At 36.5% G+C, this 12,812-nt stretch overlaps 1 protein-coding gene across 1 annotated transcript in view; it reads right to left on the bottom strand.

Moving 5' to 3' along the window:
• Positions 1-12,812, bottom strand: part of TNIP3 (TNFAIP3 interacting protein 3) — a 96,295-nt gene that overhangs the window by 75,382 nt on the left and 8,101 nt on the right. Inside the window, exon 2 of the mRNA XM_034661674.1 lies at positions 9,161-9,246. Coding sequence (XP_034517565.1) covers positions 9,161-9,246 — 86 coding nt within the window. The remainder of the gene's footprint in view (positions 1-9,160; positions 9,247-12,812) is intronic.

The following is a 12,812-nucleotide window of genomic DNA, read 5'->3' as shown; positions in this document are numbered from 1 at the left end:
AAAGGAAATCTTGGTAAATGGACTATTGATGAATATTAGAATAGTAGATCCAAGAATATATCCAGGTGAGAACAAGTATGAAAAAGTCTTATAAATTGTGTGTGTTCTGACAAAGTAAAAATAACTTTAAAAAATTGAAGAAGGGAAAAAGTAGGAATTAGAATAAGTTCATTGATTGCTGCATAGGTTATAGATAGAAGTCAAACAATATCATTTAAGTCTAACAAATCGTAGAAGCCTAACAAAGAAAAAAAAAAGATAAAGGGAATTTTAAGAGTTACTAGCATAGAGTTAGTCAACTACTAAAATAAAAATACAAGCTTCCCTAAAATGCAAAAGTAGGTACCAAAAATAAGCAAAGTAGACAGATTAAGAAGAGGAAGAAACAAAGTAAATCTAATATTAATATTGACATCAAGTAATAAGACAGAATTGAGGCCACCCATACCGGTCATATCAATAAATGTAAATGGGATTAACTTGGCTATTTAAAAAAGAGGATTTTCAATGTGGCTTAAAGCAAAACAAATCTTTGCTGAAGAAAAGATACTTCAAAACCAAGTGATTCAGAGAGGCTAGAAGTAAAGGACCGGGCTAAGGCATAGCAGACAAATGAATGCAACAAGAAGGCTGGGTTTGAGATCAGTGAGGCAAAATTCAGACTTGAAGCATTAAACGACACAAGTTAACACTCTATAAAATTAATTGTAAGTAAATACACTTGATAGTTCACCTACCTCTGGCCATTAATTTGAAAATGTAAGAAAACAGTAAGCATCAGACAGTATCTAAACACTGGATTCACTTATAAAAATATTTTTATTTTTATTTTAGAGAGAGAGAGAGCATGAGCAGGGAGAAATGCAGAGGGGGAGGGAAAAGGAGGAGGAAAGAATCTCAAGCCCACTCCATGCTCAGCCCAGAGCCCAACACAGGGCTTGAGCTCCAGACCCTGAGATAATATCCCTGAGATCATGACCTGAGCAGAAATCAAGCGTCAGACACTTAATTGACTCAGCCATCCAGGTGCCCCTATAAAAGAGTTCTTAAAATTGATCTTGAACATACTCTATTTCAGTAAAAATCAGATAAGCATTTTATCAATAAGGTAGATAGTACAGGGACGCCTGGGTGGCTCTTGATTTTGACTCATGTTCTCAGGGTCCTGGGATTGTGCCCTGTGTGGGGCTCCATTCTCAGCAGTGGTCTGTTTCTCCCTCTGCCCCTCCCCCTGCTCGTTCTCTCTCTTTCTCTCTCTCTCAAATAAATAAATAAATAAATAAATAAATAAATAAAATCTTAAAAAAAATAAGGTAGATTGTGCGTACCAATTTAACTGTTTCCTTTTTCTTGATGCTTTGTTAAAATTTCAACAAATTAATTCTTTAAACTATCATTGACCCACAAGGACAAAGAGAATTGGGAGAGGAGACACTAGCAGATGAGATTTTTCTCAATCAATTTCTAGAAGAAGAAAAGCAGAAGTTGCAATAGAATTACTGGGACACAGGAAGTTAAAACCCGTCTCTTTAAAGAGAGAAAGCCACCAAGAAGTGAGGACAGTTTGCCTCAAAGAGTCTCTGAGAGGCTAAGCACTTGAAAGGAGTGAAGAAAAAGTTGAAAACAAGGGGATTGATTTGGTGTCTGATTTTGGAGCATTTGAATCCCTGAGGTCACTTCCCGCGTGGACCTGTGTAGCCTAGCAACTATCTTTAACACCCCTTGTGTGTCCAGAGGCTGATTCTTTTGGGAAGATAAAACCAAAAGCCTGTGGGGTGCCTAGATGTCTCAGTCATTAAGAGTCTGCCTTTGGCTCAAGGGATTGAGGCCCGCATAGCCTGTTTCTTCCTCTCCCACTCCCCCTGCTTGTGTTCCCTCTCTCGCTGCCTCTCTCTCTCTCTCTCTGTCCAATAAATAAATAAAATCTTAAAAAAACAACAACAACAACCCAAAGCCTCTGGTTTCAGGTACAGAGAGAGACACAGAGGGGTGGGGATGAGAGGTTGCATGAAAATCTACAGTCAACTGTAGTGTCTGAAATCTCTTCCCTCACTTTTGCTCTAAATACCTATTAACCAAGACTACGCATTTGGAAAAATCCTCACGAGAAAAACTGAACGTCGGGAAAAGAGCCAAAGATCAGAAGTTCTGAGGTGGTGAAGAAAATTCTAGGGAAAAAACCTGCATTGTAGGCCAAAGAATAACAATCCAGATTGGAGAACTGAACAGAGGTCAAGTGAAGGTGTTAGAAAAAACAGGGTTGACTAGAGAAAATATCATAGGCAGGTTATCTCCTTTAGTGAGAAGGACTTCTAGAAAGTCAACCAACTCAAGTAGCAGAGCAACTTTTAACTCAAGTTCGGGATAACATTCTTAGGGAAGAAATTTTGACCAGAATGAAGGACTTGGTTCAACAGTGAATAATATTTGGAGCAGTAACAATACTGCAGAAAAAATCACTCTGTTTATTCCTGCAGGGAAGGCAAACTGGTGTTATTTTTCTTAGAGCATTGTGAAGTACATATCAAAAGTCTTAAGTTTTTCTAAGCTTGTTCACTCAACAATCCACTTTTAGGAATTTCCCCAAAGGGGTGCCTGGGTGGCTCAGTCCGTTGAACATCAGACTCTTGATTTCTTTAGCTTAGATCATGATCCCAGGGTCCTTGAGATCAAGTCCCATGTGGACTCCATGCTCAGCAGGGAGTCTGCTTGAGATTCACTCTCCCTCTGCCCCTCCCTCTGCTCTCTCTCTCTCTCTCTCAAAAAAAAAAAAAAAAAGGAATTTGCCCAAAGGCAAAAAAAGTGAATGTGCACAAAAATTTTAAATATAAGTGTGCTTGTTGTAGCATTTTCCTAATACTAAAAGACTGAATGCAACCCAAATGTCTCAAACAGGGAATCAGTTAAATAAATATTGAAACAGTTATATAACTGGATACTATTGAGATAAATATTTACTTGGGAAAATATTTATAATATACCTACTAAAAAAAAGTTTCAAAAACAACCTTTGGCTATAGTCCTATTTTTAAAGAAAAAAAATGGAGAGGCAGAGAGACATCTGAAAAATTCTATCAGTAGTCATCTGGGATAGTGGGTTTAACCCTGACTTTTGTTTTCTTTCTTTTTGTCTGTATTTTAAACATGAAAGCCTTTTGCATAAATACAGCAACTCTGAGAGTTGCCACACAGAGAAAGAACCGACTTAGAGCTAGTGTTTTAATGTTGTGAGTAGAAAACAAAAAGTAGTTTCAAAAAGAAAGAGAAAGAGAAAGACGGGGAGGATAAGAAGATGGCCTGGTGGCAGGTTAATTAGTAATGACCAGAAAATGGTGTTTCTTAGCCTAAGAGTAGAGCAACCTTATAGGCTAGATTAATCAAACATTTTCAGGGCACTTACCATGTGCTACTTGCTGTGATCCGCTCTTTTCCTATAAAAAGCAACTAACCATTCAGCAGATAAGACACGGAAACAGTTGGAAGTAACCAAGAATCACACACCAAAGCCTACTTTTCCATGTAGCTTGTAACCTACTTTAAATTTAGATATAAATGTGCAAAGACTTTACAAGTTGTGTAAAATAGTAAACAAATATAAGTCTGATTTTGAATACTGGCACTCCAACGATGTCATACTCAAGTATTTCAAGTATTAATGACAGTATACGGTGTGAAACAAGTTTTGGCTGCTAATATTTACATTTCCTATCGCACTTGTGTTCTAATATGAAGTGTGATATGCTATAGAGTAAAATGATTTTTTTTTAAAGGCAAATAAGCCAGATAATTTCAATCTTAAAATAAGTTTTATTTTGGGGTGCCTGGGTGGCTCAGTTGGTTAAGCGGCTGACTCTTGATTTTGGCTCAGGTCATGATCTCAGGGTCCTGGGATCAAGCTCCGTGTAGGGCTCCACAGTGAGTGGGGAGTCTGCTTAAGGATTCTTTCTCTCTCTCTCTCTCTGCCCCTCCCCTCGTCAAATAAATAAATAAATTCTTAAAAAAATAAGTTTTATTTCGTTTTTTAATGTGCTGGTATTTCCCACAACAATTGAAAACACTGGTGTGGTAATATAAAGAGAATAATGGAACTTACATGGTTAAAACAATGGAAGTAATTGTGTTTGGAAAGCAGATGTCCCTGGCTTAGAAATATTTTCTAGACGTGAAATGGATAAATAAATCTCTAGTCCAGTTGCCTTGAAAAGTGAGGTGATGTGTGATGTAAGTAATTACAATCCTAACAGAGCAGTAAATTCTGAATATAAAGTGACAGCTAGAATACTATACCAAAATAAAAATTAGCAAATGATATAAATGACTAAAATTGGGGAACAAAAATTTATATCAAACAAATTCTATATATAACCTGTCTACTCTCTAAAGTAAACCTATGTTTGAATAGACATGGAGAGTTTTCGAAGAAGCCTACCAAAGATGAAAAAAACCCAGTTTGCTGAGGGTATTAACTTAAAATGTTCAATTTCTATTAAGGAATAAAAGAGAAAGATCTAAACCAAAACCACACTGAATTTTCCAAATTCGAGTTCCTTTATTTTTTTTTTCTTCATTTCATCCGGTAGTATATTTACATGACTTCCTGTCCAAACAGCACAAAGAGAGTTGTGAATTTGTTATTCCCAAATTGCTCTGAAAACCAGAATTTTGCTAATGCAGTATCTTCCATCATGTTACTTGGCTCAAACTATGTCAAGTCTGATCCATGAAAACTGACTGTGCTGCCTTAGAAGAGTGTGTGTATTTAATTAGCACATGGAAGGAGATGCCTTTAGCTTAAATTCTGAAGCCTTCAGCAAAAAAGGCAACTCTGAGAGTTGGCACACCCAGAAAGGGAAGAGTAATGTATAACTCATTCAGCTAACGGCATGTTGTCTGTGACCTGCCCAGCATGCTCTGTCTCTCCACAGTTAATATCAAAGACATTTCTATTGAGATAAAAGCTGGCAGATACAGCCTCCAGATACACAAATTTCATGCCAAGAAGCAGAACCAGTCCTTCCCAGATAACTGACAAGGAGGTTCTTTGGGGAATTCTAATTTGGTATTCTTTCCACCAACATCCAGCACTTCTTAGCACACAGTAGGAATTTTTCAAGCGATTGTTGCATGGAATCAAAGAGTTTATGCAGACATAAAGTATTAAAAACAGACAGAACAAAAGATATACTATAGATATCTGTTTAGGCATTCTGTGTAAGTGAGACCTCAGAAAATTAAAAGTCTGTGTTTATCCCATGACTGTTGTTTACAAGGAAGAGGCTTTTCTGAAATGTGCTTTATAGAGTCTGGCTGAGAACACAAGTTTTCCAAAAGTCCCTTGTCTTAAATCTCTGTGAATTTATCCATCCAATAAAAATTAGTTTTATTTAATGTTACGCATGAAGACATAATTGAGATGCTATGTTCTTCTTTCGGAAAAAGACCTAATTAGATTATTGTCCAGAAAGCCAATATGACTTTGATGTTTACTAGCTTGAATATCCATAATTTATGAAAAACTGACAAATTTGTTTCATGAACTTTAATGTTGAAACTACTAAAAGCATGACTAAGAATTAGTAAAATTTATGAGAAAAAATTATGATGATCTGTGATGTTCTGTGAGTCATTAAAAATACTCAGCACTTCAAAATCAATTTCTCTTCTACCTGATGAAACAATCTGAATGGACAGAAAATAACTTATTTCTGTCTGAGAAAGTAGATGGTACCACTAACTTCTCTGCAATGTGAACAGCAACTATGTAAGTGGCCTTTTATTCTGCCTTTCCAAAATAGTTTAATTTAGGGTCAGGTAAGAAGGAAGTTAAAAAAAGAAGCCAAAAGAATTGTAAAAATGCTGATGATATCAAAAAAGAGATCACTTTAGCTTTCTGTTACCAAATACGTAGCCTTTTTCTAACAAAAACATCTGCCTGTCACCCCATAAATGTCCTTGCACTTCTCTTCCCTTTATGAGCAAAAAATGGACCTTTAAGGGACATTTAATAGCTAGCAGCTGTTTGGCTGCCAAATACTGCATCTGGAGGGAAGTATACTATTCATACAGAAAAAAAGAAAACAAAACAAACAAACAAAAAACCAAACCAACAACCAAAAAACACAGCAACTATTGCTTAATTCTCTTAAAGTACACCGATGTTCTGCATAGACGCATTTGAGTACTCTGAATGTGGGGAAAGACACAAGAGCTCCTTATGGGCATCTGAAACCAGTACCTTGTTCCCAGAAGGCAATGACTGACTGAGATTAGATTGTATTCCGTCATGTTTACTACACATGTTGAAAAAGTGCTCTCATGAATAAGTTTAATGCAGGTAAAGGAGGCACTTCATGAGAATTTAACATTCATTTTAGCCTTCTGAGATTACCTCTACTTGAGGCTATAATGAATCATAGTAGTTTTCCTCGCTAGGTTATAATTTTCTGAACACATAATTCATTTAAAAAAGTCTCATATTTCTTAAAATAAATGTTAAGACGGAGAAACATCTACTTTAGAAAAATTCAGATGAGGAGCTAGCATTATAAGAGTACTTCAAAACAAAGATGCTTTGAGATCCTGTTAAAGGGGGATATAAAAACTATAAAATACTGTATTTACTTTGATAACCCCTCCCTGGGGTCAGAGTTGTTTCCTGTACCCTTTACTTTTACTTTGCAAAGAAGCTTGGTATGACACCCACACTATCACTACATAGTACTTCAAGGGATGGCAATTTTTACCCCCGCAGAACCTGAAATGGTTCAGTTAGAAAGGAGTCCGGTCAGGAAAGCAAGAGGGAAAGATGACTCAGCACTCACTCTTCTGTTGCTGCCCTGTTGCTTCTCATCTCCCTTTTTCCTTCTTTCTTTCTCACCTCCCCTGAGACCAAGACGCAGCCTGCAGTATGTCTCATCCATTCACCCTTCTTCTGGACCCTGAGTCGTATACACCTTAAAAGGTTCACATGAAAACTATCTCTTGAACATTTCAAATTACTGTGAAAGACCTACCTTTCTCTCTGTTTCTCTAAGAAATACACATTTTTTACTACTGTAGGAAAAAAATATGTTAACTACTAAATTCTGTGTAATTTTCATCATTAGTAAACGGAGAGAATCTCAACATGAGTGTTCATTGAAGGAGGAAGCAACAGAGTAAGACTCAGGAACCCACAGAGTCCTTGTAATTCTCCACATGAAGACAATGGTATGTGTGTGTAGGGGGGTGTACGTGTGTAGGGGGGAGGCTGAGGTTAATCCCTATCTCATCAGAGTGGATATACTGAAGAAAAAGCTAAGGATATACATATCTTCAAAACACAGAAACAATGGATTTGACTGCCTTCTTTCCTTTCTCTTCTCTCTCCTTCCCTCTTTCCTTCTTTCCTTTCTTCAACTTTTCTTCTTTGTCTTTTAAACTGGCAAAATTTGGCAAACATGGACCTCTGCTACTGAAGGCAAATACGATATCATCTTTCCTAGAAATCATTCAGCATTGTAGGTTGTAGTCTATGCTTCTGTAATATCTATAGTATCTTAGAGGTTGTCAATATAATCGGTTAATCCCCAGAGTACTCCTGTGAGTAAATTTTGTATTTTACTTACATTTTATAAAACTCTATATGAAATATATCAATGCTTATTGTAGACCTACTGTTAAAGTTGGTTATACTGTTGTATGCTGAATTCTTTCTCTTGAGATAGATTAAATCTTTTCAAGGAGACAAGACTTATACACACAGCACAGATATAGAATAACAAAGAGTAGTACAAAATAAAATGCTAAATTCATACAGTTAAAGACTAATATGCTTGTTATAGATACTGGTAGAGAAGAATGGGAGAAATTGACATTTCTGTATTTATTCAAACTTCTAATCTTCCTCCTTGCCAACTATAAACACCGTTGCCAGATTAGCCTATTGTCAATCCCCTGTTCAAAATTCCCTGCCCTTGTGTGTGGCCATGATTCTCATACTGGAAGTACATATGGACCCCTTTTCTTGAATGGGTTTTCACAGACCAAGAACCCTGAACATATGTCTCCAGACCTACAGGTTATGAGAACACTAGTTTGAGAAACACTGACTTATGAACCTGAGTCTTATTATTTCTTTAAGTTAACTTTTACTTGAAAGAAGTTTTGTCTTTATAGACAGAGAAATAGTGCTCTACAGAATAATTTGTTGGCTATTTAGTCTCTCACTCAAGATGTGTTTTGTATTACATGCCAGATGTGGAAGCCAGAATGAACTGCTTACTGGTCCTTACACAAGTCCTCAACTTTGCTGTGAGGACATTTTTGTACACATTCTGCCTTCAGCCTGGAACACTGCTTCCTTCTCTTTTTCATCTTTTCTCCCATCTTCTTTTCTCCAGAAGTGAGGCCAAACAACTCCTTCTTCTGGCATTTCTTTATGGTCACAGTTAGGATTCTCAGTTTCCTCTTACTTCTCAGAGCAGCGTACGTGTGTCTTACTTCTGAGGCAAATGCTGGATGTGTATTATACTGAGGGATGTGCCTGGCTTTTTACTTCTAAACAGCAAGCAGCTAGAAGATAGGGTCTGTATCTGACTCATCTTCTTCAAATAGCTAGCAAAATATCTTGCACCTAAAGGTGCCAAATAAAAAGTCAAAGAAATAACTATGTGGGTCAATGAATAGAATGCTTGAGAAAAGCCATCAAAGGTTGACAGACTGTGGAAAGTGACTGAGGATGGGATTTTTTGCTAAAGGACTTAGTAAATTTCTCACCCTATCCCTCATCTAAGGATTTAATAACTCAGGAGAGAAGATACAGCTACCACTCCACCTTATTAATGAAATAGAGTTGTTTTCTAGCACATAATTTCTGCTACTCAAGAGAAATTATCTTAAGGTCCAAACTTGTCAAGGGAAATATACCAAATACTTAAAAAAAAACAATTAAAACTTCCATGATCTACCATAATTCTTGGCCCTGAGATAGCAACAAAAGAAAATACATCCAAGTAGTACCACTGTTATCCACCCTCATTTTTTTTTAATCTATGGTTCGATCCAGATAGGTTCTCATCTACTCTTAATAGACTCATCGTCTTTGTCTGACAGCAGAAGTGCTCCAGTTAGAACATTATTATTAGAGCCATACATCCTCTAAATAAAATGTCATTATTACCTTTCAGAATCTTCGGCCTGATTGGTGAACATTACCAGTTTCTCTTCGTATTTCTCGTTTTTGTTTACATGTAGTCCACATGGAATCTAAAAGGAAAAAATATGAAGGACATGAGGCTTGGATGGGTCTCAAGGGAAGATAACCATGTCAGTGACTGGTGGAGAAAACCACCTGTTCAATACATTTTTCATCAAAAGCCATGTTTTTATTCTCATGTCTTGTTTTCAGCACTGCCAGTTATGAGAAAACAGACCACAAAGTCGCCTTCTGCCTAGTTTCAACCAAAGGTAAAACACTGGGTATAAACATAAAGACTCAGTCTTTCAGTTATAGAAGAGTCTCATGACGGGGAGACATTGTCCAGGAGCAAGTAAAAGAAAGCTGGGCATTTCAACGAACGAGTCATAAACTGTTAACGTCAGACTGACATGTTTGTAGTTCAATTAGCCACAGTCCAGCAATGAGTTTTCCAGGAGTCCTAATGACTCAAGAACATCAACAAATTTCTTCTCAGAACACCATTCATTCCAGCTTTTTCTCCAATGAAAGTTGATCATCTTTTCTATGATTTTCAGATAACAAAGGAACTGGTGATGTGACCATTAAAAGAGAAGAAGGAAGTAAAGAGAAAACTGTATGTAAGACACAGAATTTTTTTATTTCCCCTGTTTTTTTTCCTATTAATTGCAACTTAAGCACCCAACTTTGGTCAAGCATTACATAGACATCATAGTACCTCATGGGGCTTATAGAAGATTCTTGACATTGAAGTGTTTGAAGACTCGTGTATACTTTAAAAGCCAATTCCTGCAGGCACTTAACACATTTTAAATGCATCTGGAAACCACTAATTGCTGTGAAACCATTAGAAAATTTAGGCAGTTCAGGTCTGTGGGAAACATGAAGCCAGCTTGTCTGAGTTTTATGAGTTTCTATTTAATTGTAACAATAACCAAAAAAAAAAAAAGGTTGTTTGTTAAAATGATCTTAGAAGGATTTGTTTCAGCTATTGGCAAGCTGTCTGTACATAGTGTGGGAGGGTGGCTTTTTTATTTTGCTTTGTTTTCAGCTTGTGACAGCTGTTTAAAAGTCATCTGTTACCACCATGGTAGCCAGTTACTAGATGAAAGCAAATGCCTTTCAGGACTGTTGTAGGAATTGGACCACCAACTTGTACAGCTATCTTTTAACTATGCAATATTGCAAAAGTGCCCAGTTTCTTTATATGGCACTCTGGAAATATAACACAATTCTGCAAATGCATCGAAGGGGCAGGCAAATGAGGTGTTACCTGACAAGGAGTGACTTGGAGTAAGTGCCTATGCTATAATTTCTGGAAGACTTTTTAAAAATGTATTTAATTAATTCATGAAAATAAATTTGTAGAAAAGTTTTTAAAAATGCCTTCAATGCCTTCATTAGTCTTAAAATTACTTTTTAAAAAGTTGTAATTTCACAAAAGACCTGAAATGACACATGGAGTCCCGAGGTATCAGAGAATCATGGGATTTGAGACCTTGGAGATACTCTTGAGAATTATGGCACCATCATCTTACAAGAGAAAAAAACCAGAGCCAGAAGAGGACAAATGATTTGGCTAAGTAAGGCTAATCTAGGATTAGATGTCAAGCCATTTGAACTCATAGTCCATGATTTTCTGCTGTTGTTTTATATTCAAACATTATACAGATAAAATTTCAAGTTTGAAGTAAGGGGAGATCTCATTTTAATACTAAAATATTTTAAGAGTAAAGTACGAAAATGTTACATTATGAATGAAAACTCATAAAAGCATATTTCATTCTTTTTTTTTTTTTTGAGATAGAGAGGGAGCACTTGTGCTCGAGCAGGGGCGGAGCAGAAGGAGAAGGAGAGAGAGAATCTCAAGCAGGCTCCACACTCATCACAGAGCACAACTCGTTCTATCTCAGGAACCTGAGATCATGACCTGAGTTGAAATCAAGAGCTGGATGCTTAACTGACTGAGCCATCCAGGAGCCCCCCAAAACTCATAAAAGTATATTTCTTCGGTAAGGTCGTTGTATTAATTGAACTAGTTCTGGTGGTAAACAACCCCAAAACAGCATGTGGAGAGGGAAATTTCCAGATTTAGAATTTTATGGTTTAAGATTCACAGATAAAACCTCTGGGGCAGTGGAAACACACAAGACTGGTATTATCTCAAAGGTATTAGTTTATTGAACATTGTATTTCCTTTCTAAACAGCCTTTTCATATGCTGATATTTTACACTTGTTATAATTCTATATAGAAGTCAAAATATTGAGAAATGATAATCAGAAAAGCCAATCACCCAGGCATATTATAACTTCCAATAGTTTATCCATTTCCATTGATAGAGATGTTTTTCCAATGGAACAGTGACAAAGAAGACAATCAGTAAAAGACACTTGGAAGTTAAAAGATACTTTTTCAAGTGGAAGCAAATAAAATCAAGCCAACTCTAAGGACTCAGGGCCTTTCTTAACACCAGTGCCTCATTTGTTTTAATCATAGAGAAAAAGAACAACTTCAGAAGTCTCATAAGACTTAGCAAACACTCATGTGCCTCTGAACTTTATCTCCACTAATTACAAGTCAGGGTGACATGAAACTGTAAGATAAGGAATTCTCCTGAAGTTCTCTCATCAATAGTTCTTCACTGAGCAAAAGCACAAAATCAGTCTAAAAGGAAGGGAATGGATTTCCAAAAATTTTATTGGCTGGCGTGGAGACATGAAAACGGGCAGGAGCAAAGCCGCTACAACAAACCAGCAGACATTGCAGTCAGAACCTCCAATTTCAGCAGCACACTGCACTTACCTTGGATTATGTTTCATTAATGTCTTATAAAATGTGTAATTCAAACATTTTTACCTTGCCAACCATTTTAACTACTCGAAACAGATTCTAAATGGGACAACTAAGTTAACACAGAACATGGTAGATTTTCATTATAACAAATTGCATTTGAATACCAAACAGTAGAAAGATAAAAGAAAGATAGGGTACCTCACCCTCTTAACCTTAAGATTTAGGATTTAAACCTTAACCAAAAGATTTGTAATTAAAGACCATAGAAGTTAGAGTATCTGACTGGCTGACAGCATCCTCTAAGCTAAAAGCAAACACATTTCTGTTTCCGTAATTTGGTTACTTTCTTCCTCCACTTCCTCTTCCCCTCCCTTCCTCCTCTTTTTAAGGAGGGATTTTTTTTTTTTCTTGCTCAAGAAACAGCTGTTGCTTTCTGTTTAACTTAACCAAAAAATGTCCTGGATTCTTGGATGGATTTCAGTAAATCAATGAAGATCATAAGCTGTTTGATTGTTTAAGCAGAAGTTTACACAATCCACAGTTCCAAAATAACCCAACTTTAGAGAATAAACTTACTTTTGGAAGTAAACCAAGTTTTATGAGCTTTTCGCCATTTGTGGTGACAGCTTTTAATACAATTGGATTTCTAAAGTCAGATTCAAGGACTAGGATGTGAATGTTACCAGTCATGGTCGACTCTGCAAAAATAGGTTTTACAGACCTTGAAAATGTCATGTTAAAAATTACCAAGGAATTCTTCCACCATGGTATAAGTTTTTGTGTTGGTCAAGCCTATGCTACAGCGTTGGAATGTATCAAAACATATGTGGAATCAAAGG

This window comes from Ailuropoda melanoleuca, chromosome 5 (assembly GCF_002007445.2).
Source record: "Ailuropoda melanoleuca isolate Jingjing chromosome 5, ASM200744v2, whole genome shotgun sequence".
NCBI classification, from domain to species: Eukaryota; Metazoa; Chordata; class Mammalia; order Carnivora; family Ursidae; genus Ailuropoda; species Ailuropoda melanoleuca.
This window is presented reverse-complemented; position numbering and strand designations above follow the sequence as displayed.